This window comes from Symphodus melops, assembly GCF_947650265.1.
Source record: "Symphodus melops genome assembly, chromosome: 12".
Taxonomy (NCBI): domain Eukaryota; kingdom Metazoa; phylum Chordata; class Actinopteri; order Labriformes; family Labridae; genus Symphodus; species Symphodus melops.
In genome coordinates, this window is record NC_136702.1 from 874,554 (window position 1) to 897,053 (window position 22,500).

Here is a 22,500-nt window from a genome sequence, read left to right on the forward strand (position 1 = left end):
AAACCGTCATCTCGTTAATCTACGTTGTCTCATCAGGTGAACATGCCGGAGCTTCGCCCTGCTGCGCTTCGTGGTTCTAGACGACGACTACATCGGAGACGATTTCATCGGCCAGTACAGTGTGGCGTTCGAGTGCCTTCAGCCCGGCTACCGTAACGTGCCCCTGCTGGGCCTGGCGGGAGACCCCTTACCGCACACCAGCCTGTTCGTCCACGTGGCGGTCACCAATCGGCGAGGAGGCGGGAAGGCTCATCGGAGGGGTCTGTCGGTGAGGAGGTCGGGAGGAGAGGTCGGAGTACGTCACGCTGAGACAGACCGGCATCAAGGTGGTCGACGAGACCTTCAAACCGGTCAGCTCGCTGCTGAAGGAGGCGACGGACCTGAGGGAGGAGGCGCAGGTGAGAGGGACGAGACCTTTGAGTAGTTTGAAGGTTTGTTGAGTCGACAGCTCGTTGATAAAAAGCTCCACGCTTCAGTTTGTCCCCCTTCAAAATAAAAGCACGAGATGTCACATTGCGTGTGATCGTGCGTGATGCGACGCTCGCCCTGCTGTGACAAGGGGTTTGACCTGCTGGTGAATAAGAACGACATCACTGGGTTAGTCGGAGCAGAGTAGAGCGCCCTCTGCTGGGGACAAACGTCTTTAAACGATCTTTGGAGATTTTGATTCGGATCTCGTCACTACAGGCGAGTACGCAAAACGTGAGAGACATGTTTCACAAGCGAATAAAAAAAAGAGGTGAAAAAGAGAAACAGGAGGGAAACAATAGAAAGTAACCACACACACACACACACACACACACACACACACACACACACACACCCAGGCATCAGTCCAGACACGAGTCTGCTCTTTCTTTGCCAGCGCGCTCCGATTATTTCTGCTCCGTCTGTAATTTGGCTGCACAACAGTCGAGGTGAAAACGGACTTTGTTTTGTTGTCTGAACACAAAAAGCTGCTTCAGGTCCTTTAATGGTCGCCATCAGACGAGCAGCATGCACCCATGGGTGCAGCTTTGACTGTGAAAGCAGGGAGGACTTACAGTCTGCAGAAGATTTAATGATTGTTTTTATTGGATTTCCTGCAAATTTCACATCGTTCCATCTTTCATGACCACAAACTCTCCTGTGTTTTATAAAATCCTAATAATATTTTTTTTATGTTCAACAGCAAAGCTCTTAGTTTGAGAGCTAACCTGGTTTCTATTCTTTGCTCGCTCTGAAAGGAAAATGAAAAATGTTCAGGGAGGATTATGGAGAGGAACAGGACTTTATAAGAGACGACCTCATTCACCTTCTTTGAACCATGAAACACGTCGCCCCCCCGAAGGTGAACGAGGAAACCACCCAAACATTTAGCTCAGGTCGATGTATTTATTGAAACCTCTGCTGGATCCGTCTCTCACTCAGAGTCTGTCCTTCCTGAATCTGTCCCAGCGCTCGTCTTAACACATCTTGTACATTTGTGTTTTAAAATCTAAATTATTTTTGCCCTTATTAAAAGTGTGTCGCTTCCCAGCCACTGTAGAAAATCACTTTTTTAAATCCCCCCCCCTCCGATTCCAGACGATAAAATCTGCTGTATTTAAAGTCATCCAGGTTTTATCTTCAAAGTAAGTAAGTCTTTATTTATATGGCAATTTAAAAAGAAAATAGTTACAAGGTGCTTCACAAGTGCAAAAAGTAAAAAGAAGAAAAAATACACAAAGAAAGAAAAAAAAAAAGTATGCATAATGAAGGGTAATTAATTACACTTACTGAAACCTCGGTCTCATTGTACTCCGATTCCCTTCCTTTGTTGGGAGGAGGAGGATGAGAGGAGGAAGAGGAGGAGGATTATAAAGCATCTATAAATACGAGCTCAAACAGAACCTGGTGTCGCAGCAGCCACCAGATTATCGCTGAATACAAACGATGTCAGAGTGGGCGACGTGAGAAGAATCCTCTTTCGCTTCATTTCTGTTTTTAGAAATTTAAAAAAAAAATTAAAAAATCATCTCAAAAATCAGAGAAGTGCAGAAAACCACGGCGCCCGAGTCGTGACTTTAAACCCCGTCAACGGCCTCTTGAGGAAACCTGAGCGTCCACCGTGTCGTCCTCTCCTCTGATAACCACAGAGCTGTCAATCAAGACTCCGTTTACAGCATCCCTCATCTAAATCATTCATAACGACAGAAGTCGGCGTAACAATGAGACGACGTCATGAACTGGGCCCATACAGATACGGGTAAACATGGAAGAGGCGGAGCTTGTGACCAATACTGCAGCCGGTCAGTAGGGGGAGCTTAAAACAGTTTTGGCTTCACTTTTTTGGAAGTTGTCATGTCGTCCATGTTTTTATACAGACGAAGCATCAAAACGATGAGTCACTTTGTGAAACGTCGAGGATGCAGAGAACATTAAACATTCACCTGGGGGTTAAAGGTCACCGTCCATGCAGCTTGACAAGTCCAGATTCACATAAAAAAATTAAAAATAAAAAAAGATCTGTGTGAAGAGGAAACATTTCCCTGAATGCTCGAGCAGCCTCGGTATCGAAATCACTCTGAGGAGATAAATCCTTATCATGTCATGTATCACACTGACCCTGAAATGAGCTCCCTCTCACTCACACACACACACACACACACACACACACACGCGTAATCACATTTTCACAAACAGCTTTTAATCTGCCGGCGTCAGCCTCATTGTCCTTTCTCTCTCTGACTCGAGCTTCTGTCTCCTGCGTCCAGCTGCGGCCTCATCTGGCATACTCACTTAATATACAGCATCACACACACACACACACACACACACACACACACACACACACACACACACACACACACACACACACTCCATGCAGGTGAGGCGTGGCGATTGCTGGGCCGGTTGGAGTCAGGTGGCTAATTGTGTTCAGCAGAGTGTTTGAATGAACATAAATAGACTTTTTAAATAATGACCTCAGAGTTTGTTTTTTTGCCTTCTGCTTCTCTGGTCTGCGAACCGACCCACCTGTGCGTCCTGACACACCTGCAGCAGAGCACAGACGCTCTACATGTTGATGTTTCAGAGGATTACAAGCAGCAACGACTGCCCACTCGATTCCTCTCACAGGAAGCGTGTGTTCAGCCCTTCGGACCTTTTCCGTCTCCTCTCTTCATCTCTCTGTGTTTTTCATTCATACGTCTCCAGAGCACGACGGCCAGTTTCAAGGAGCAGTGTGGGCTCCCCACGGTGGCTAAACTGAAGCAGTGCATCCAGAGCCTGACCACCAGGCTGCAGAGTCCCGAGGGCCCGATGGGGGCCACCATGGTGCTGAAGGACGGGTACCCGTGTCTGGAGGCTCTGGTCAACCTTTCTGAGCCGACGCGTAAACTGCTCGCTGCCTACGACACGGTCAGTAAGAGGAAAGTGTTCTGATGTGTTTCTGTCTGCTTCACCCACTGAACTTAGTTGGTAGAGTCCGTCGTCGTCTCTCAACTTGATGGTCGGGGGTTCGATCCCCAGTTCCTGCAGCCACATGTCCGATGTGTCCTCGTGCAAGACACTTAACAACGAGTTTCTCTCGCTGCATCGTCTGCTGCTAAAAGTCTAAATGTCTGAGTCAGCTAGCGTCGGCTCTCTTTGCAGAACAAGATGTTCCAAATTACAGCAGCAAGTGTTCTGATGTTTGTGAGCGCGCTCACGCTGCACGCTGCACGCTCACGCTCACGCTGCACACTCACGCTGCACGCTCACGATGCACGCTCACGATGCACGCTCACGATGCACGCTGCACACTCACGCTGCACACTCACGCTGCACACTCACGCTCACGCTGCACGCTCACGCTGCACGCTCACGCTGCACGCTCACGCTGCACGCTCACGCTGCACGCTCACGCTGCACACTCACGCTCACGCTACACGCTCACGATGCACGCTCACGCTGCACGCTGCATGATCACGCTGCACGCTCACGCTCACGCTGCACGCTCACGCTGCACGCTCACGCTGCACGCTCACGCTGCACGCTGCATGATCACGCTGCACGCTCACGCTGCACGCTCACGCTGCACGCTCACGCTGCACGCTCACGCTGCACCCTGCACGCTCACGCTGCACGCTCACGCTGCACCCTGCACGCTCACGCTGCACGCTCACGCTGCACGCTCACGCTGCACGCTCACGCTGCACGCTACACGCTCACGCTGCACGCTCACCCTGCACGCTGCACGCTACACGCTCACGCTGCACGCTCACGCTGCACGCTCACGCTGCACGCTCACGCTGCACGCTCACGCTGCACGCTCACGCTGCACGTGGATGAGCTTTAAAAAAGTAAGAAAAGATGAACTAAGAAAATGTTTCCAGAGTTTTCATTCTGTTCAATGTGACACACAACGCTGCAGAACTCACACAGACTCACATGCAAATCCTCTGTCCTGAGTCATTAAATGTGCAGGAGACACTCAGCCACACTCCTCCTCACTCACACACACACACACACACACACACACACACACACACTGACGATCAGCTGTGTGTCCTCCTCCAGCTCTTCTTGCATCAGATCAGGCTGACTCTCTCCCACCTGTTTCTGCACTCAGATGTTACACCTACACACCTCAGCATAGAGACAGAGTGTGTGTGTGTGAGTGTGTGTGTGCACGCGTGTGTGTGTGCACGCGTGTGTGTGTGTGTGTGTGTGTGCGTGTTCGAAACATGGCTTTAGAGTTGTTGACGTTTGAGTGTGAATGGAGGAAATGTGAGCTCAGCGGGTCAGTGTCATGTCGCCACAGTTGCTGTGAACTTCCAGGCGTACATCACACCTCCTGAGGCTGAGTCATCGTCACACACTCGCCCGCCCGCCTCTCTCTCTCTCTCTCTCTCCTTCATGTTTCATTACTATCAACAGATTCTTCGAGGCTCGTTGTCTTCCACAGGAGACAAAGTGTCTCGACGTAACCCGGTGAGGCCGAAACCGTCAAACGAGTGTCAGGAAATTAAAATTCTCTGAACGTGAAGAAAACTTCTGAAAAATTAAAAAGCACTTTTGTGGTAAAAAAAATAAAAATAAAAACATTCACACAACCCCCCCCCCAACATCTGATATGTGATATGTGTTACGACAGGTTTCAAATAGAAAGTTGTTGTCAGCTGGTGGGTCACAAACGTGAGACGATGCTCGTTTTGTTCAGTTTCTTTGTTCCGTCACCTTTTGCACCATTTTGGGTCCAAACAGCAAAAAGGAAACTCATCTGAACTCTGAGTGAACTTTGACTCTCTGTCCGTCTCCTGCAGATGATCGCAGCTCAGAAACAGCTCATCGAGAACGCAGATGGCGTCCAGGAGAGGATCGCCCAGGTGCAGAGAGACGGTAAATGAAGGACGTTATGAAAATCAACGCTCATGAGTTACAAAAAAAACAAAAACCTACAGTGGTAGGAAACGTCGGCATCCTTAAAAATCACCCAACTGTGAAACATCATGAGCTCGGTGTAAAGAGACTGCGCTGTTGAGTTGTTTTTACAGGATTGAATCAGCAGGTGAGTCTGTTTCATAGGAAGGTTTGAAAGCGGCTCGTAGCACTTCAGACTCTTTAACTTCAGCCTGACTCACACTGCAGGATCATCGGCCTGATTTGACAGTCGCAGGGTCTCAAACTGGAAGCTGCTCTTCTTTTCCTCTCGACACGAAGAATAAAAATCACAAACTGTTTACGCCAGGTCATCGGTGCGTTCATCCGTCCGCCACGATAATCTTAAAAGTCTGTGTGAGCGTGTTTGAGATTATGGAGGAGCAGATCTGGTATGATTCTCCTGATGCGTGTCATGTGACCTGAATTCAAAATGGCGAAGGATTTTAAAACTAACGTGTCAGGTGTCCTTTTGCAGTTTGAAATCTCTCTACATGAGTTTCTGACACGGAGAAGTTCTTCTCAGCCAAAGAAGAATATTTTCAGTCTCTCTCGCTTCCTCAGTCGACTCCTGACCTTTAACGGTGTAAATGTCACGACCACAGTTTGTATGTAAATCCAGATTCAGACAAACAAACAAACACGACAGTTTGTTTACACCCGAGACGTTTAGTGTCAGACACAGACACGCTCCGCTGACGGTCGCTGCTCCGCGGCTCTGTAAAGTGACACACAGCTCAGGTTTGTGTTTTTGTTTTGTTTTTTCAGGGATGGACTTTCATGAAGAGCTGTCACGGCTCGGGGAGAAGGAAGGACTGAAGGGACGCAAACAAAGTAAAGCTGTGGAGAGTTTCACCTGGAACATCACCGTGCTGAAGGTGAGCTCAGACTACGGCATCGTACGACTGTGTGAATGTGTGTGTGAGTCCTGACTGTCTCCAGAGAGGGAGAAGCTGGAGTCCTGCTGGCTGTGTTGTTGTCAGAGCTGTGTTTACATGGCTCCTCCCCCTTGTGTATAAAAGCTGTTTGAGTCAAAAAGAAGAAGAACATACTCACTGATTATTTGATGAAGAGTTTTTACATCATTCTGTGTCAGTTTACATGAAGCTACCAGCTAACTAAAGAGCGCTAGCATTACCATGCTAACACTACAATGCAGGATATAGGTGACTGAAGCTAACAGCTAACTAAAGAGTGCTAACATTAGCATGCTAACAAAACAACGCAGGACACAGGTGCAGCTCAAGCTGAGGATGATTTTGCACTAAACTCCTTCATGTGGACGTGAGTGGACAGGGGTTGGAGGTGTGTCTCTGGAGGAGGGCGGAGGCTTCGGTATGGAGGAGGCGTGGCCTAACAACACTTTGTTTGGGTTTAATGCTGGAGCTCAGGGGCGACTAGTGGATTAAAAAGTCTCACATCCTTCCTTTAAAGAAACCGAAAAAACTAAAAGGACGATTGAATGGAGCTTTTTAGTTTCGTCCTTCGAATAATTTGTAATGTTGTAAAAGTGAATGTGCACGTTTCCAGAAGTTCCTAGAAATGGTGAGCTTGTTTTTTTTTCTCCTCTTGTGCAGGGTCAGAGTGATCTGTTACGGGGCGCTAAGATGGATTCTCTGGACGCTCTGAGACAGCTGGCTCTGGCGTGTGAAGCCTGCGGTCTCACCTGCTCCTCCTCCAACTCCTCGTCCTCCACCTTCTCCAGCGCCGAGCTGCACTACTCCTCCCACCCTCTGTCAGGACGCAGGAGCAGCACGCACGGAAATGGACGCATCTGAAACCGCCCCGCCCCCTCACCGCCGCCACCGCCTTGGGTTCAGCGTGCTGCCAAGACGAACAGTGAGCAGACGGGATAATTACAGCGTGTGAGGAGATACTGGAGCGAGAAATAAAGGAGCGGGTGTGAAGAGCACCTCAGGAGACGGAGGATGGGTTCCCCTTATCCAGTGCAGTCAGAGTCTAGACCGGTCTAGACCGCAGCAGTAAATCTGTTAAAGCCTTACGGGAGTTTATTAATGAATCACTGATGGTCCGGCCTGCTGAAAGGCTTTTTATGAATGTCGAGAAGGACACCTCACGCGGGTCCTTGAACTACACGCAGCTCCTGCTAATATTAAGGGGAGGAAAAAGTCTCGATGTCGTAACTCTGCAGGTTTTCTCTCCGTAGATTGATTTGTGAGAGCGCAGGCCGTCGCGGGGCGGACTCGACGGTGTTTCACTTCAGAAAGGTTTAAAATGCAGAACAGAGGAGGAGGTGGAATTATTGTCTGCCTCAGTCATTCGGCTCGTCCTCTGGAAGACAACAAGACTACCTGAGTGAGTGTGTGTGTGTGTGTGTGTGTGTGTGTGTGAGTGTGTGTGTGTGTGTGTGAGTGTGTGAGTGTAAGTTGTGCTCATGGTTTTGCAAACAGGGGAAAGAAAAGGTGAAATATGAGATTAACAAACCCAGGCAGCTTATACGATGTCTTTAAAACTCTCAAGCACTTTTTGTTGCAGCTTGTTAACGCAACATTCAAACATGCCCCCCCCCCCCCCCCCCCCCCTCCCCAGAAGCGGACCTTGTTAGCATGTAGCTACACTGCAAGCTAACACGTGCATTATAAGCTAAACAAGCTAACCGCCTGTCCACGTCCTCGGGTTAAAACCACGTGAAGTTTCCCGCTCGTTTTGGATGTTATTGTGACGCCCGTCCCTGATTGGCTGAAAGCCTCATTTAGATTTGGTAACCAAACATGGCTGCTCTTCTGTCGGTGTCAAATCTCTCCAATGGAAGTGACACTTTGAATATTAGATGAAAAAACTGACCTTGTCGGAAGTCATTTTTAAACAAAGGATGTGAGTCTTGGAAGGGTGAAAAGTCAAAACATGAATCTGAATGTTTTCAGATTTCATCTGACTGAGTGAAATCTGACTTCTAATCATCTAGACGACACCACTACACGAGGATTAGTCCACTTTCTAGACTTTAACTAGAGAGCAGAAAGATCGCCTTGCAACCCTGAGAACACACAGACACACACACACACACACACACACACAGGGTCTTGTTATCTCCAGCTTATGGCCTTTGAGCCCGCCGTGTTCGGCTGAAACACGAGGAACGAAGTGTAGCTGAGAAGAGACGCAGTAATTGGAGAAGTTGCGGATGTGTGTGTGTGTGTGTGTGTGATACTCTAGTACTGTGTGTGTGTGGATCACATAACCCTCCTCCCGGCGCCGACATGCGAGCTAATGGACGCTCGGAGTGTGTGTTGGTCTGTGTGTACAGAGAACAGATTGTTTAATGTAGCAATATGACTTGGAGGAAGTTACAAGAATGTGTCCGAGTGAAAACGTTGAGCTCAGTGATGTTTATCCATGTGTTTCAAAACCACAAAAATGGCGTCCAGCAGGTGCTGCTGACTCACCTGCTCGTCGTGCGTCACCCTCGGCCTTTGACTGTAACTATGTCTAAATGCAGGAGAACACCTGTTCGTAATGTGCTCATGCTTGTGTGTTCTCGACCAAACTTGACAAACGTTTGACAAAAAGCTTCTTTAACAGATTCTTGAGTTCAGTATTTGATGTTTCAGGCTTCTATCCAATAATTGAGCCAGTTTAACACCGTGTAGACCCCTAGTGTTTAAAATGAGTACTGCAGTCTAAACTCTAATCATCACAGAGCGCTGTCTGGCTCCGCCCCCTCCTCTCACACAGGTCAGCATGTGGTGGACACTGTAGCTTCAGTGTTTAGCCAGCTCTGCATGTAGAGACACTGTAGCTTCAGTGTTTAGCCAGCTCTGCATGTAGAGACACTGTAGCTTCAGTGTTTAGCCAGCTCTGCATGTAGAGACACTGTAGCTTCAGTGTTTAGCCAGCTCTGCATTTTTCAAAGGACGCCCAAAGAGGTCATTCATCCTTACGTTTTATTTTACTCCATTTTCTTGTGATAATCAATAATCTGGACTTTTTGTCTTTTTATTTTGGGTTTACAATCCAGGTTTTATCCAATGATAACAAGGTGGGGTTTTTTTTTTTGATACCTTGAGAAAACGACTGAAATGAACTGACTATCACGTGAAAACCAGCGTTTCCCTCCTGAGAGGAACGACATAAATAAGTCGAGATCGAGGGACGACAACTGGAGACATGAGAGTAAAATATAAGATGCACGTCCTCTTGGGGCTTCTGAATTTCCCTGATTTTGTAACAATGAAACGTTTTTATTTACTGAAATTCAGCGTTTATTTTCTTTTAGACGGCATTTAAAAAGAAAGCACGGCAACTTTTGAAAAGACATTTTGAATGTTTCCTTCGCCCTCTGAACAGGGCAGGGAGGTTAAAGAAGAGCTCACCTGCAGGTGGCGCTCTGCAGCACAGAGGATGTTAATGAACGACACCTGTTAAACCCTTAAAGTGCTCGTGCAGGACTACTGTATGATCCGACGACACCCCAGAGTCTGTGCTGCACTTCTCTTATCTGCAGAAAAAATCCCTTTTTTTAAAATGCTCACCCCCCCTCCTGATGTTCCTGCTGCTTTTTCCGGAGGCTGCAGGTGGGAGCTGAGTCACCGCCGCAGGAGGAGGCTGACCTAATAACATTTCCACGAGTGTGTTTGTGTGTGCCTCAGAAAAGAGAGTAGAGGTTGAAGAAAGAAGAAGAGGAAGGGGGTGATATTGGATGAAGTTTAGATGCAGGTGTGTTCGCTGGGCTCACCTGCAGAGCGTCATAATTGGCTGTGAGCAGCAGACGGAGTGACAGCACCTGCTGTGTCCGTCTATTAATACTCGCCCTGACTCACAGGACGCTCCGGGAGGGGTGTTTATGTCTCTTATAAAACCACGGTGCCCTAATCCCTGACCTGAAGATGCAAACTGGTTCATTGCCAAAATATTCCCCATCGTTTCTCTCAAGTCGACAGAATCTTCAGTGCAGTGTTCATCCTCGTATGGAGCCATGAAAAGGAATTAATCTGTAAAAGAATAAATAAATAAATAAATCAGGAAATTTAATAAATAGAAATATCTGTTAAAAAAAAAGTGGAAACGTAACAACAAAGATCAACTAAATCATTTTAATGTTTTTTATTAATTCATGCATTTAATCAAATCCATCATCTAAACCGCTTCCACGTTCATGCTCGCGTGTGGCTCGCAGGGTGGAAAGAACTGATCCCAGCTGTCATTGGCTGAGAGGCGGGGTTACACCCTGGACTGTTCCCTAGCCAATCACAGGGCTGACATCTGGAGACAGACGACCAGCCACTCTCACATTCACACCTACGGACAGGTTCGAGTCAGCAGGTAACCTGACCCACGGCATGCACGGGGAGAACATGCTGTCCAGCAGGGATTGCACCACTGTGCAGCCTTTAAAGGCATCATTGGCCTGCAAAAATCAAAAAGGACATTCTAACCGGTTCTCTTTTTTTGAATTTTACTCACATGTTAAAAAAAACAGTGAATTTCTCCTTTCCCTTTTTTTTTTTTTTGCTCGTCCTTTTCGTCCCTGCTGTGACTCCACACCCTCAGTCTGACACGTGTTTACCTGCAGGGAGGATCTCTGTGCATTAATGATGCAGCAGCTGCAGTAAAACAAACCACAGTATTATCTTTCGGCGTTCTGGTTTACATGGCTGCTGACGAACTGGGTCAGAGAGCGAGCAGGCGAGAGCAGAGAGACGGAAAGAGTCGGCTTTCAGTAATTAGGCCGAGTTAACTTTGACCGTCACGCTCCAAATAATTCATTCAGATATACTGTATTTACAGGACGCTGTGTTCGACACTGATGCTTCTCTAGCTTACGTATACCAGAGGGAGCCGCTAATCTGTAGCTCTGATTAATCAGAAGTACAAAAATGGAGATTCTGACAAATGTCACCCTGCTCACTATTAAACATGCAAAACAAATGTTTTTCAATGTATGGATGAAGGGTTGTCATGATGCCAGTCATCTAAACCTAAAGATACAATATGTAGAATTCACCCACCTGGGGGAGGGGTCACTGCCTTTTGTGATGTCATGAAGGGAAAATCTCCAAACGGCCTGTTTGAGCACACATTTTCTGTAAAGTGGAGCAGGCAGAAGACGGAGAGGACGGACTTGTCTCATCGTTGGGGGGTTTGGAGACGGACTAGAGACTCATGTTAATGTGTGAACATGTTGAAGAGTGTGTCACTTTAATTTAAAGGGTTAATCTTTTTTTATGGCAGTCATACTCCATACTGATCTGTCCCCTGTCTAGAGTGCTTTGGATGATGTTCAGTATCTCATGCGTGACCCAACGCTGCACCCTGATGCCTGAAGTGAGGTCTTCTCGACGTCCCTTTACTCTCTCAAACGTAGAAGAAAAAAAAAAAGTCTAGCCGTCCGTCTCTCACTGTGATACAGCTTCATTTAAAAGGATGTTGAGTTTGAGACTGTACGAGTGTTTTGTGTCTCTGTTGAACCCATGTGTCTTAGCCTACAGCTCGCCTTCTCTGTGATCTTCAGTGTGTGATGCTACCTATCTTTGCAGACCAGTGGTGGAATATAGCGCTTACTTGTAAGAATTTGAATAACAGAGAGTTCTTTCTAACAGTCTTAGTGTGTGGACAGAGTTTTGTAAAACACTTGGAAACCTGGCGGAGGTGTTTTAGGTTCTGTGTAACTCGTGGCGTCTGCAGCGTCCATACGCGTGTTTTCACCGCTAACCTTTAATCCAGTGTTTGAACCTTTCTCAGCTCTTACAGTCTCTGTATGTTTTTGTATAATAGAACCAAAAAAAAAAACCACCAAAAGAAGAAAAAATATTTATTGAAGTGTGTTTAAAAAACCATAAATAAATATAATAATTAAATGGACCTTGCTTTTATTTTGAAAAGCTACTGTGTTTTCTATCTGACAAGTATTCGTAAATAACAAGAATATGTATTCCTGACTAAATAAAGTTGTCTTTTCCTGATCATATCCTCCTGTCGACTCCGCCTTATATCTTGTGTCAGTATGTGAAGCATTACTGGGGCCTCTCGCCTTTACAGCTGAACACGGACAGGAAATACTTGGAGGAGAGAGAGGGGGACGACCGTAGACTTTACATTTTAATGGACAAATCCTGAAGGATGCCAGCCATCTGGTACAGCAGGGAGCGGCCACTACGAAGGAAACGCTGTCTCATCCTAACTATCAGTCAACCTAACAATTGGCCGAGAGCTGGAGAGGAGGCGGGTTTTACACGGCATCCACCTGTCGATCATGTCAGCTACACCTTAACTATGGATAACAGTTTCATAAAGGTTCAGTGGGTCGGTTTGTTGAAAGCTAATGTGCATTGAAGTCATCCATGTAGTATATTAATTGCAATTTTCAGAAACCAGTGATTTACTGATAGCATATTTTTCATAAAATAATTCCACAATTTAGAAAAATAAAGCAAAGACGATGTATAAGACTGAGTTAATGATCTTTCTTGAACAGTATGCAATTTCTTCGGAATTATTCTTTCCACTGTCAGCAATTATTTATTTTCTGTCTTTTTTTTTTTTTTGCTCTGTTATTTATTATTATTACTATTTTTATATTCGCCTTTGTCTTATGTTACATGTTCGGAATAAACAAATCAAACCCTGCAGTTAAAAAAACAACGAAGCAGGAACGAGTGGAAAATACGAGAGCTTTTATTTTGATAATCCCAAAAATGAAGCTCCAGGGGGGCGTGGCTTCAGGGCACCAGACAGGTGACCATCCATTTTCTGCACGTCTCTAAATTAGCACCCGTTTAAAAAATGTCCAGTGAGTGCACATGTTTTATCCCTAAGTATTGATTTTTTATTCCACACTTGTTAGGGTCACTATAATTAATAAAACCGTAAGCAGTATCCGGGTACTTTGGCGAGCGGGAAACTGGATTTCAACGACATACGTTTTCAAATGATTAAAACTACGCAAATAAACCCAAATCCACCTCGGTCTGTTTTTACAAGCCACAAGAAAATCTATTAACAATATTTAAATTAACTTACGTTTGTCATCTCGAAAAAGTAGCTCATAAAAATGAGCTCAAATAGGTGGTCACGTGACCTGACTCTGGGACGTGGATCACGTGTTGGACTGTGTCGGAGCGTTTTCATATGACTGCATTACTTCAGTGAGTACCACTTTATCAGATTAAGATCATAATGAAAACATAAATGTTTGAAGGCTGCAGAATGTTTGTGTGTTTTCATGACGTTGTTAAGCGACGTATCTCTGCTGTCAGGTTGCTGTTTCAGACAGCTGCATTAATACAGAACATGTTGCTTTATATCGTTCTTGATGTGTCTCATCACAGGTTAATTTAGCATTAAATTCACTGTAGTATAAATGAAAATATTTCATGGTTTTCGTTTAGGATGACTTTTTATAACAGTAAGCTCGGATGATCCATCAATAGTCAAAGTGATGAGTTTTCATGACCTAATATTTTTAATTTCCTGTTTTCTCTGTTTCATAAACAAAATAGATTAAATGACGTCACCACTCTCTAAATAAATACAAAAATGGTTTTCAGGATTAAAATGGTTTGACATTAAAATGTGTGTGTTGCTGTTTGGTTCAGCTACATCATCCTATCACACTGCCTCTTATCCATATTACATAACTTTTTATTATTATTAAAAAAAAATAAAGCCTGCCTCTTTTAGTAGGTTAAAGGATAACATGGGGATAGGTAGAGTCACAAAATGTGATTTATTCATCGAGATAAATGCTAACTGCTGACATGAGGTTGTCAAAGATCTGCTACAGAAACAGGCTCGAAAACAGGCTGAAAAGACGCCACAGAGATTAAAGATGGACACAGAGCTGTATTAACATTAACAATTAAGACCTGATGGATTTAAAACACTCATGTCGGGGCAGATCTTGGACTGATCCTGGTTTCACAGGATCTCAATTCTCTGAGGCTCTGCTGTTTCTCTGTGCCGCCAGGAGGGGGCGCCAAACATCAAGTTATTTAATCTCTTTAATCTCTCTCCAAAACTCAACAGCTTTTTGTGATGCAGAGGTTTACCAAACAGTACCATGCCGGTAACGTCAGCCTTTAGTGTGGACCCCCCCTCTGTCAAAATGTCTCTCACTTCCCTCCTCCTTCCTGTACCACGCCAAATATATCAAAATATATTTTGTTAATTTTGTCAACAATTAAAAACCTGTGTCGTTCATTTCTAACTCATCCTAACAGACTTTTAAAAAAATGTAATATTCACAGTTTATGTTATCTTTATTTTGCATTTGTTCCTTTTTTTCCCTCCAAGTTTTCTGGGACCGCCGCCGCGCATTATCCTTAAATATCACTTTAATTTGATAATACATTTTTTTTCATTGTATAAATAATAATATGATAAATAGATAATCACAAATGATGATATTTTCTAGGAATCCTATGCACAGGAAGATGAAAGCACGTTTATTCCCTGCTCTGTAGAAACTGTAAATAACACACACAGACTTTATGCTTGTCGAGGGAAATTCAAACTCATTCTCCAGAACCTTCATCTGTGAACATATAAAATAAAAGAACATATTTCATGTCTGCACACTTCAACGTTTTTATTCACTGTTTCACCGACGTCCGACGTGAAAGGCGCCCGTAAATAAAACACATTATAATTATTTAGATCTTTAAACATCTGAAGCAGTGTATGTTGAAGGAATTGATCGACCAATCGTTGCAGCTCTTCTACATGAAGGAGTAGTTTAGTGTTTGTATGTTAAAGAATAAGCTGCAGCTGATAATAAGAGGCGGACATGTTTGACCCTTATCGACCTCTAGATGGAGACAGACTGTTAACACGTTTGACGTGCTGCTCCTGTAGTTCACATACCATCAGATGAGTCCTGTCACTTTTGGGATTTATTGTCCCTTATATGGGTTGAAGGGCAGTAAAGTCTCATAGTCGCTATAATTGCCCCCCCCCCCCTCTCCCTGAGGAGGTGTCGGGCAGCAGATGGGAGGTGATGGAACTGTGTGGTAGTGTGGGCGGTGACATGACAGGCTGTCAGGCCCTAATGCAGGCTAACATCTGGAGGTTGTTGGCCATGTCACTTCTTGCCTGCCGGTGGGGTCCTCTAGCCTGGGGCACGAAGCCACCCTGAGGGACGTACACCCCGGGGCAAAACCGCGGCCTGTGAGCTGCAGGAGGGGCGGCGTGCGCACCGCGGTGGTGGCGGCGGTGAAGGTAATACTGACCAGGCTGCAGCACAAAGAGTCAGGGTGGAAACATGACTTCTGCATGTGTTTGGATCAGAAGCAGGAAGAGGAAGTTATTTTTCTGCAGCGTATAAAGACATCTAGAAGCTTCTGTGTCTCTGTGAAGGTCACATGACCAAACGACAAATAGATTAACATAAGAAGTCCTGGCTGAAAGCGCGCGCCTCCATGCACAGCAGGGTAACACAGAACCTGTTAAAACTGTTAGCGCCATTGAGACACCGTGCTATTAGCGCTACACGCTCGCCTTGAGCATCCAAGAAGTAAGTGCCTCTTCTATTTTAATGACAGCCCTCACCCAGAGGTAATTTCCCCGTGATTAAGGCGAGAGGGAGAAGAGAAAAAAAATCACCTCGTAAAAGTCTCTAAATTGCATCTTATTTATCCACCTTTTAACTAACTACAAAAGGCAGACAGACAATGGCGCTGCGTGTTTCTACCTCTGCTGGTGAACAATTACACTCGCACACATTATCTGGTCCGTGCTTATACGGGTATTAAATATGGCGCCCAGAGAGAAGCTCTGATGGAAAAGTTTAAAGCCGACAAATGAGCTTTTATTTCAAACTTCTTGAGATTCTTATTTTTCTCACAGACGATCGGTGAACGATCTTCTCAGGGAGGAGAACAGCTGGTTTTATTTTTTACAGAGTCTTTGGATGAGGCTGCTCGGCCACGGTCAGACTTTAACCACGCCACCTTCCTGTTTTAATGGATCTGTCAGCGTCTGTTTGGCGTCTTCGATGACACGGGTCAAAAGTTCCAGGATTAAGAGAAGTATGATGACTTTATTAAAAGTGCAGCTTTTCAACAAAACGTGAGAAACATTGAAGCTCCTTCTGTTAGCCTGTTCGCTAAGCTAGTGCGAAGTACTTCCTGTCTGAGCTCCAATCAGTGAGCCCGACTGTCGGTCTGAACATAAAAATTCAACAACAACATGCAGACGTTCCTTTACGAGTACAGAGTTCATTTTAATATTTCGTGTGAACGTCAGAACTTTGAGCCGCTTGTTGGCGAGCGCCGCCGTTGTAAAGAGCTGCAGTGCATTGTGGGCCGGTTTCGTAAAGATAAATCCTGTCGATCTAGAATACATGCGCGTGTTTGTCGCACACTCAGAATTGCACATGATTTCGGATCCTACTATTTAAAGTCAGCGTGACGTTCGGTCGGCACTCGAGAAGGGGGAGGAGTTTCGCAGCGATTGAACGAATGGACGCTCGTCTCCATCAAGTCTCCCGACTTTTATGTGAGCAGCAGCTTACCTGGATAATTACAGCGCCGCTCCTCTTCCTCCCCTCGGACCCCGGGCAATCACGGCCCGTCTTCTTCAGAGACGTAGTATTATAATCACACCTTTCAGGTGAAGTTTGATTTTTACGCCTCTCTTTATTACGCCGCCGCCGCCGCCGCCGCGTCCCAACTCGCATCCTGTTCATTTATTTTCTCACTTGATTGCCTCCTCGCAAAGTCACAAAGTCAATCCACGATTCAGACTTTTCAAATGACTGCTCCACTGCCTCTTCTTTGGCACACACACACACACACACACACACACACACACTCCTCTAGCTAATGTAGCTAATGTTAATAGCCTTTGCTGCTTTAATTGGTTCCTAAACGCTGTCAGCAGCTTTCCCACTGTGTGTTTAATGAACAGGTAGCACTCCATGATTACAGCAATCTCAACCCACCACCCCGCTGCTACAGACTCCCCTCACTCACACACACACACACACACACACACACACACACACACACACACACACACACACACACACCGTCACCAGCCTCGTACGCAAATGGACAAAGGCAATTTGAGAGGCTCCTGCGCCCTGTTGGATGCTGGGTAAATTAGAGATGAGGACGAGAGTGAGAGAGGGGGACTGGGCGAGCGAGACAACAAAAGAAAATGAGCGGAGATGAGCGTGACTAAAAAAAAAAAAAAAAAAAAAGATTACTGGTTTATGAAGAGGAGGAGAAGTGGAATCATTTCATCGCACATGGCGGCGTGAACGGAGGGTGATTTGAGAAGAATCTCTGATTATAAATTGTGCGTCTTCTTCGTCTCTTCTGCTGTAATTGTGTTTGACATCCACGCAGGCTTGCCGTGTTTTTTTTCTTTTGACGGTAAATTTTCGCCCGGATTTATTTAGATCTCTTGACTCACTTTACAGACAAACTTCTCGCCCTCGTTCCACCTCTTCTTCTCTCCTCGTCCTGCATGCAGCAGCTTGTTGTCTCTTAGACAGAAGAAGAAGAAGAGCCGTGCCTCTCAGCTGTGGCTACTTTAAACGCCAATTCATCATTTATAGGTATTGAATCACGGCAATGAAGTCTGGTACTATGATGCAGATTGCACGGAGACTTGTGAGTTAACAGATATTATAAGTTTCTCTTCTTGAAACCTCGAAAAAAACTTCCCTTGTCTCCTCTCGTCTTGTCTCCTCTCCTCTCGTCTCCTCTCCTCTCGTCTCCTCTCCTCTCGTCTCGTCTCCTCCTCACCTGTCTCCGTCTGTCGGCCCATGTCTGTCCTGAGGCTGGTCCTGTCAGCGGGCTGTGGTCCGTCTCTGTCTCCTGGTCTCTGACAGACGGAGGAGAAGCAGAGGAGGCTCTCGTTTGGTCGGAGGCCTGTGTACGTGAGCGGCCGGGTGGCAAACCTCATGTTGTTTACATATTTGTTCAAACATGTGCAAGTTACTCAGTAATCCTGCTCCCTCTGTTTCCCCTCCCACATATGTATATAAACAGGCCGGCCTCTGCCCGACTCGGGGGGGGGGGGGGTGAGGTGAGCGAGGAGGGGGGAGGGTGCATTCGTAGCCTTTGCCAGATGCCCTTTAGTAAATAAGCAGGGAGTCCTTCGAGGGGCGCCGTCGAGCGTCCTGACTCAGCCGTCCCTGAGGATGCAATCAGGGTGTCCCACTTCTGCCTCATGCAGAGGGGTGAGGAGCGGGGTGAGGAGGGGTGAGGAGCGGGTGAGGAGCGGGGTGAGGAGGGGTGAGGAGCGGGTGAGGAGGGGTGAGGAGCGGGTCTGGTCTGGACGGGCCTGGTGCTGACACCGAGGAGCGGTGGGTCTAATTCATTAAACCAGCCTTCTAATATAAACAGCCATTCATTTCACTGGCTGACACCGGGCCGTCTGGACAATGTGAAGAGCCCCAATAGAACTGCCATACACTGCTGTTTGTGTGTGTGTGTGTGTGTGTGTGTGTGTGTGTGTGTGTGTGTGTGTGTATAGAGTCTCAGACAGGTACACTGAAGCTAACCAGAGTCTTTCATGAGCTCCGTCACGGATCGTAGAGCAACTGAAATGCACTTTTTTGATATTTTAAAGATTGAAGATTGATGCAGTGAATTAATGCAGCCTGCACGCCACCTCTACAGACTGTCTGCACGCCACCTCTACAGACCGTCTGCACGCCACCTCTACAGACCGCCTGCACGCCACCTCTACAGACCGTCTGCACGCCACCTCTACAGACCGTCTGCACGCCACCTCTACAGACTGCCTGCACGCCACCTCTACAGACCGCCTGCACGCCACCTCTACAGACCGCCTGCACGCCACCTCTACAGACTGTCTGCACGCCACCTCTACAGACTGTCTGCACGCCACCTCTACAGACCGTCTGCACGCCACCTCTACAGACTGTCTGCACGCCACCTCTACAGACTGTCTGCACGCCACCTCTACAGACTGTCAGCACGCCACCTCTACAGACCGTCTGCACGCCACCTCTACAGACCGTCTGCACGCCACCTCTACAGACTGTCTGCACGCCACCTCTACAGACCGTCTGCACGCCACCTCTACAGACTGTCTGCACGCCACCTCTACAGACCGTCTGCACGCCACCTCTACAGACCGTCTGCACGCCACCTCTACAGACTGTCTGCACGCCACCTCTACAGACTGTCTGCACGCCACCTCTACAGACTGTCTGCACGCCACCTCTACAGACCGTCTGCACGCCACCTCTACAGACTGTCTGCACGCCACCTCTACAGACCGTCTGCACGCCACCTCTACAGACTGTCTGCACGCCACCTCTACAGACCGTCTGCACGCCACCTCTACAGACCGTCTGCACGCCACCTCTACAGACTGTCTGCACGCCACCTCTACAGACTGTCTGCACGCCACCTCTACAGACCGTCTGCACGCCACCTCTACAGACCGTCTGCACGCCACCTCTACAGACCGTCTGCACGCCACCTCTACAGACTGTCTGCACGCCACCTCTACAGACCGTCTGCACGCCACCTCTACAGACTGTCTGCACGCCACCTCTACAGACCGTCTGCACGCCACCTCTACAGACCGTCTGCACGCCACCTCTACAGACTGTCTGCACGCCACCTCTACAGACTGTCTGCACGCCACCTCTACAGACCGTCTGCACGCCACCTCTACAGACTGTCTGCACGCCACCTCTACAGACTGTCAGCACGCCACCTCTACAGACTGTCTGCACGCCACCTCTACAGACTGTCTGCACGCCACCTCTACAGACTGTCTGCACGCCACCTCTACAGACTGTCTGCACGCCACCTCTACAGACCGTCTGCACGCCACCTCTACAGACTGTCTGCACGCCACCTCTACAGACTGTCTGCACGCCACCTCTACAGACCGTCTGCACGCCACCTCTACAGACCGTCTGCACGCCACCTCTACAGACTGCCTGCACGCCACCTCTACCGTCTCTAACGACACAAACAGCACATGTTAGTGTGTGCGTGTTCTGGCTGTGATTTAACCGTCGCTCCTTTTTATAATAATAATAATGTGAGAGAAGCAGCAGGTTTATTTCTTTGTATTCTTTTTTTTCTCTGGTTTACTTGGAAACAAAAGTGAACACACACACACACACGTGCACACACACGTGCACACACACACACACGCACACACACACGCACACACACACGCACACACACACACACACGTGCACACACACACACACACGTGCACGCTACTGTCCAGTCTCCTGCAGAGGCAGATTGTGCAGATCAGACCCCCCGCGGCGCACTCTTAGCTCCATGTCTTCTCGCTCTCTTTTGTTAAGCGGAGAGAAAAAGAGCGGCGCTGCGATCACAGAAAGACGAGGAGACAAATATCTTTAGACTTTTCTTTTTCTTCTTCTGGACTCGTCTTTAAACAGCTTGTTGTTTCATATCCTCTCCTGAGCTGGTGAGGGCTCACTAACTTGCTCAAGGGCACCTCGGCAGTTCTCTGGAAGTGAACTGACACCTCTCCAATAAAGTCTAAATATATGGACTTTAAAAACACAATATGGAAAAGTATATTTATTATTATTATTATTATTTTTAAATTGTTAGCGGGAAAATAAAACGAGCAGCTGATGTTATAATTCTGATCACGGCAGATTCATGTCAAGCGTCCCGGCGGCGTGGACACGTCGACAGACAGACGACAGGACACGCCCACTGTCACTGATACTCAATGTGGAATTTGGTTTTTATGGGCTTACAAATACACACACACACACACACACACTTTACACTGATGCATGTGCATGCAGACACACACACACACAGGCAAACACACCCATCCTACCAAGCATGCAAACACACACACACACACACACACACACACACACCTAGGTATCTGTGACCACTAATTGTGTCTGGCCGGTGCCGTCCCCAGCAGTCAGGGTCATGAGAGTGCTGCGGTGCAGGACAGGGTAGCCATTGCGGTGGCCTCTTAAACATAGCTTAGCCCGAGGCCTGTTATTACCCTGAGAAACTATCATCTTTTTCTCCTCAAAAGCCGTCGCGCTCAGTCACTTTAATGAAGCAGGCATTCCAACGCAGCAGCTCCCACGATCCCACGCAGCACCGGCAATTAATGGTTCTAGACAACAACCTCCGGGAAGGAGCCGGGGCACAGGATGGGTTTATCCTCACGATGTCATTATCACTTCTCTGCGCTCTTTGTCCAACTCCAGCCTTTTGTCTGCCTGTTTTTTTTATCTTCACACAGACGTCTCGGTGTGAGTCCACGCACTCTCACTGTTAGCGGGCTTGAGTGGACGCAGGTGGGTGGTCACTCTCCGTCCTCTCCGTCGTCGGCCATGTGAAGATCTCTGAGGGCTTCCTGTGTAACTCAACCGTCTTCCATCTGTGTGTGCTGGAAAAGAAGAAGCTCAATGAGCTTTCTGGTTTCCTTCATTATTGTTTTCACATTTGCACAAAAAACTCAACTTTTCACCCTGAAATAAATCAGAGTTTTCCGCCCGTGTGAACGCAAACAGATTTCATACCGCACGCCTCGGCTGCTCTCTTTGATAATCGTACTGCAGAATATTTGAGAACTCGTTTCTATTAGCGAGCGAGTTCAGGCTGAACATGTGGAGTGTCCGTGGTGATAGCAGCTGAGTGGACCGGTCATGTTTATGAGCAAAGGAGCGCTAAGTGAAACACAACGATTTCAGAGACTATTAAGATGTCAGGACTACGCACGCCGGCTCCTATTTCATATTGGTCCTGTTGGAGTGAATTTCCTGTTCCCCGTCCAGCATGATATCAGCGAGCTGAGTGACAGCTCAGCTTTTAACTTCCCCTCTCCTCTCGCTGACTCTCCTCCGACTGTTGACTTGAATTATTCTCCCGCTGCCTTTATTAGCAGCAGCGGTGGAATCAGAGAAGGCTGTCTGCAGAGGAAGGAGGAGGGGGGGGGGGGCGACCGCTAAGTGCTTCACTTCTGATCTCTGATGGGGGTCATGGGGTCGCCGCTCAGCCTCACCCTGATGACTTCTGACACCGCATGAGCAACGGAAAAACCACAAGCGTGCACACACACACACACACACACACACAGAGAGAGAAGCCACATCCTCGAGCATTGTCGTGGCACTGATACAATTAATTCAAGTGGGGCTAAACTCCTGCA

The 22,500-nt window shown here is 47.2% G+C and overlaps 2 protein-coding genes across 2 annotated transcripts in view; one reads left to right on the forward strand and one right to left on the reverse strand.

Annotated features, from left to right (window-relative positions):
* The window catches only part of plcl1 (phospholipase C like 1), a 49,895-nt gene extending 40,944 nt beyond the window's left edge, over nucleotides 1-8,951 (forward strand). Inside the window, 7 exon segments of the mRNA XM_079358018.1 lie at nucleotides 37-54; nucleotides 56-279; nucleotides 281-398; nucleotides 3,178-3,381; nucleotides 5,268-5,343; nucleotides 6,151-6,260; nucleotides 6,960-8,951. Coding sequence (XP_079214144.1) covers nucleotides 37-54; nucleotides 56-279; nucleotides 281-398; nucleotides 3,178-3,381; nucleotides 5,268-5,343; nucleotides 6,151-6,260; nucleotides 6,960-7,160 — 951 coding nt within the window. The 3' untranslated portion in view covers nucleotides 7,161-8,951.
* Nucleotides 1-22,500, reverse strand: part of dnajb11 (DnaJ heat shock protein family (Hsp40) member B11) — a 146,732-nt gene that overhangs the window by 30,659 nt on the left and 93,573 nt on the right. The gene's annotated exons all lie outside the window — the stretch shown is intronic.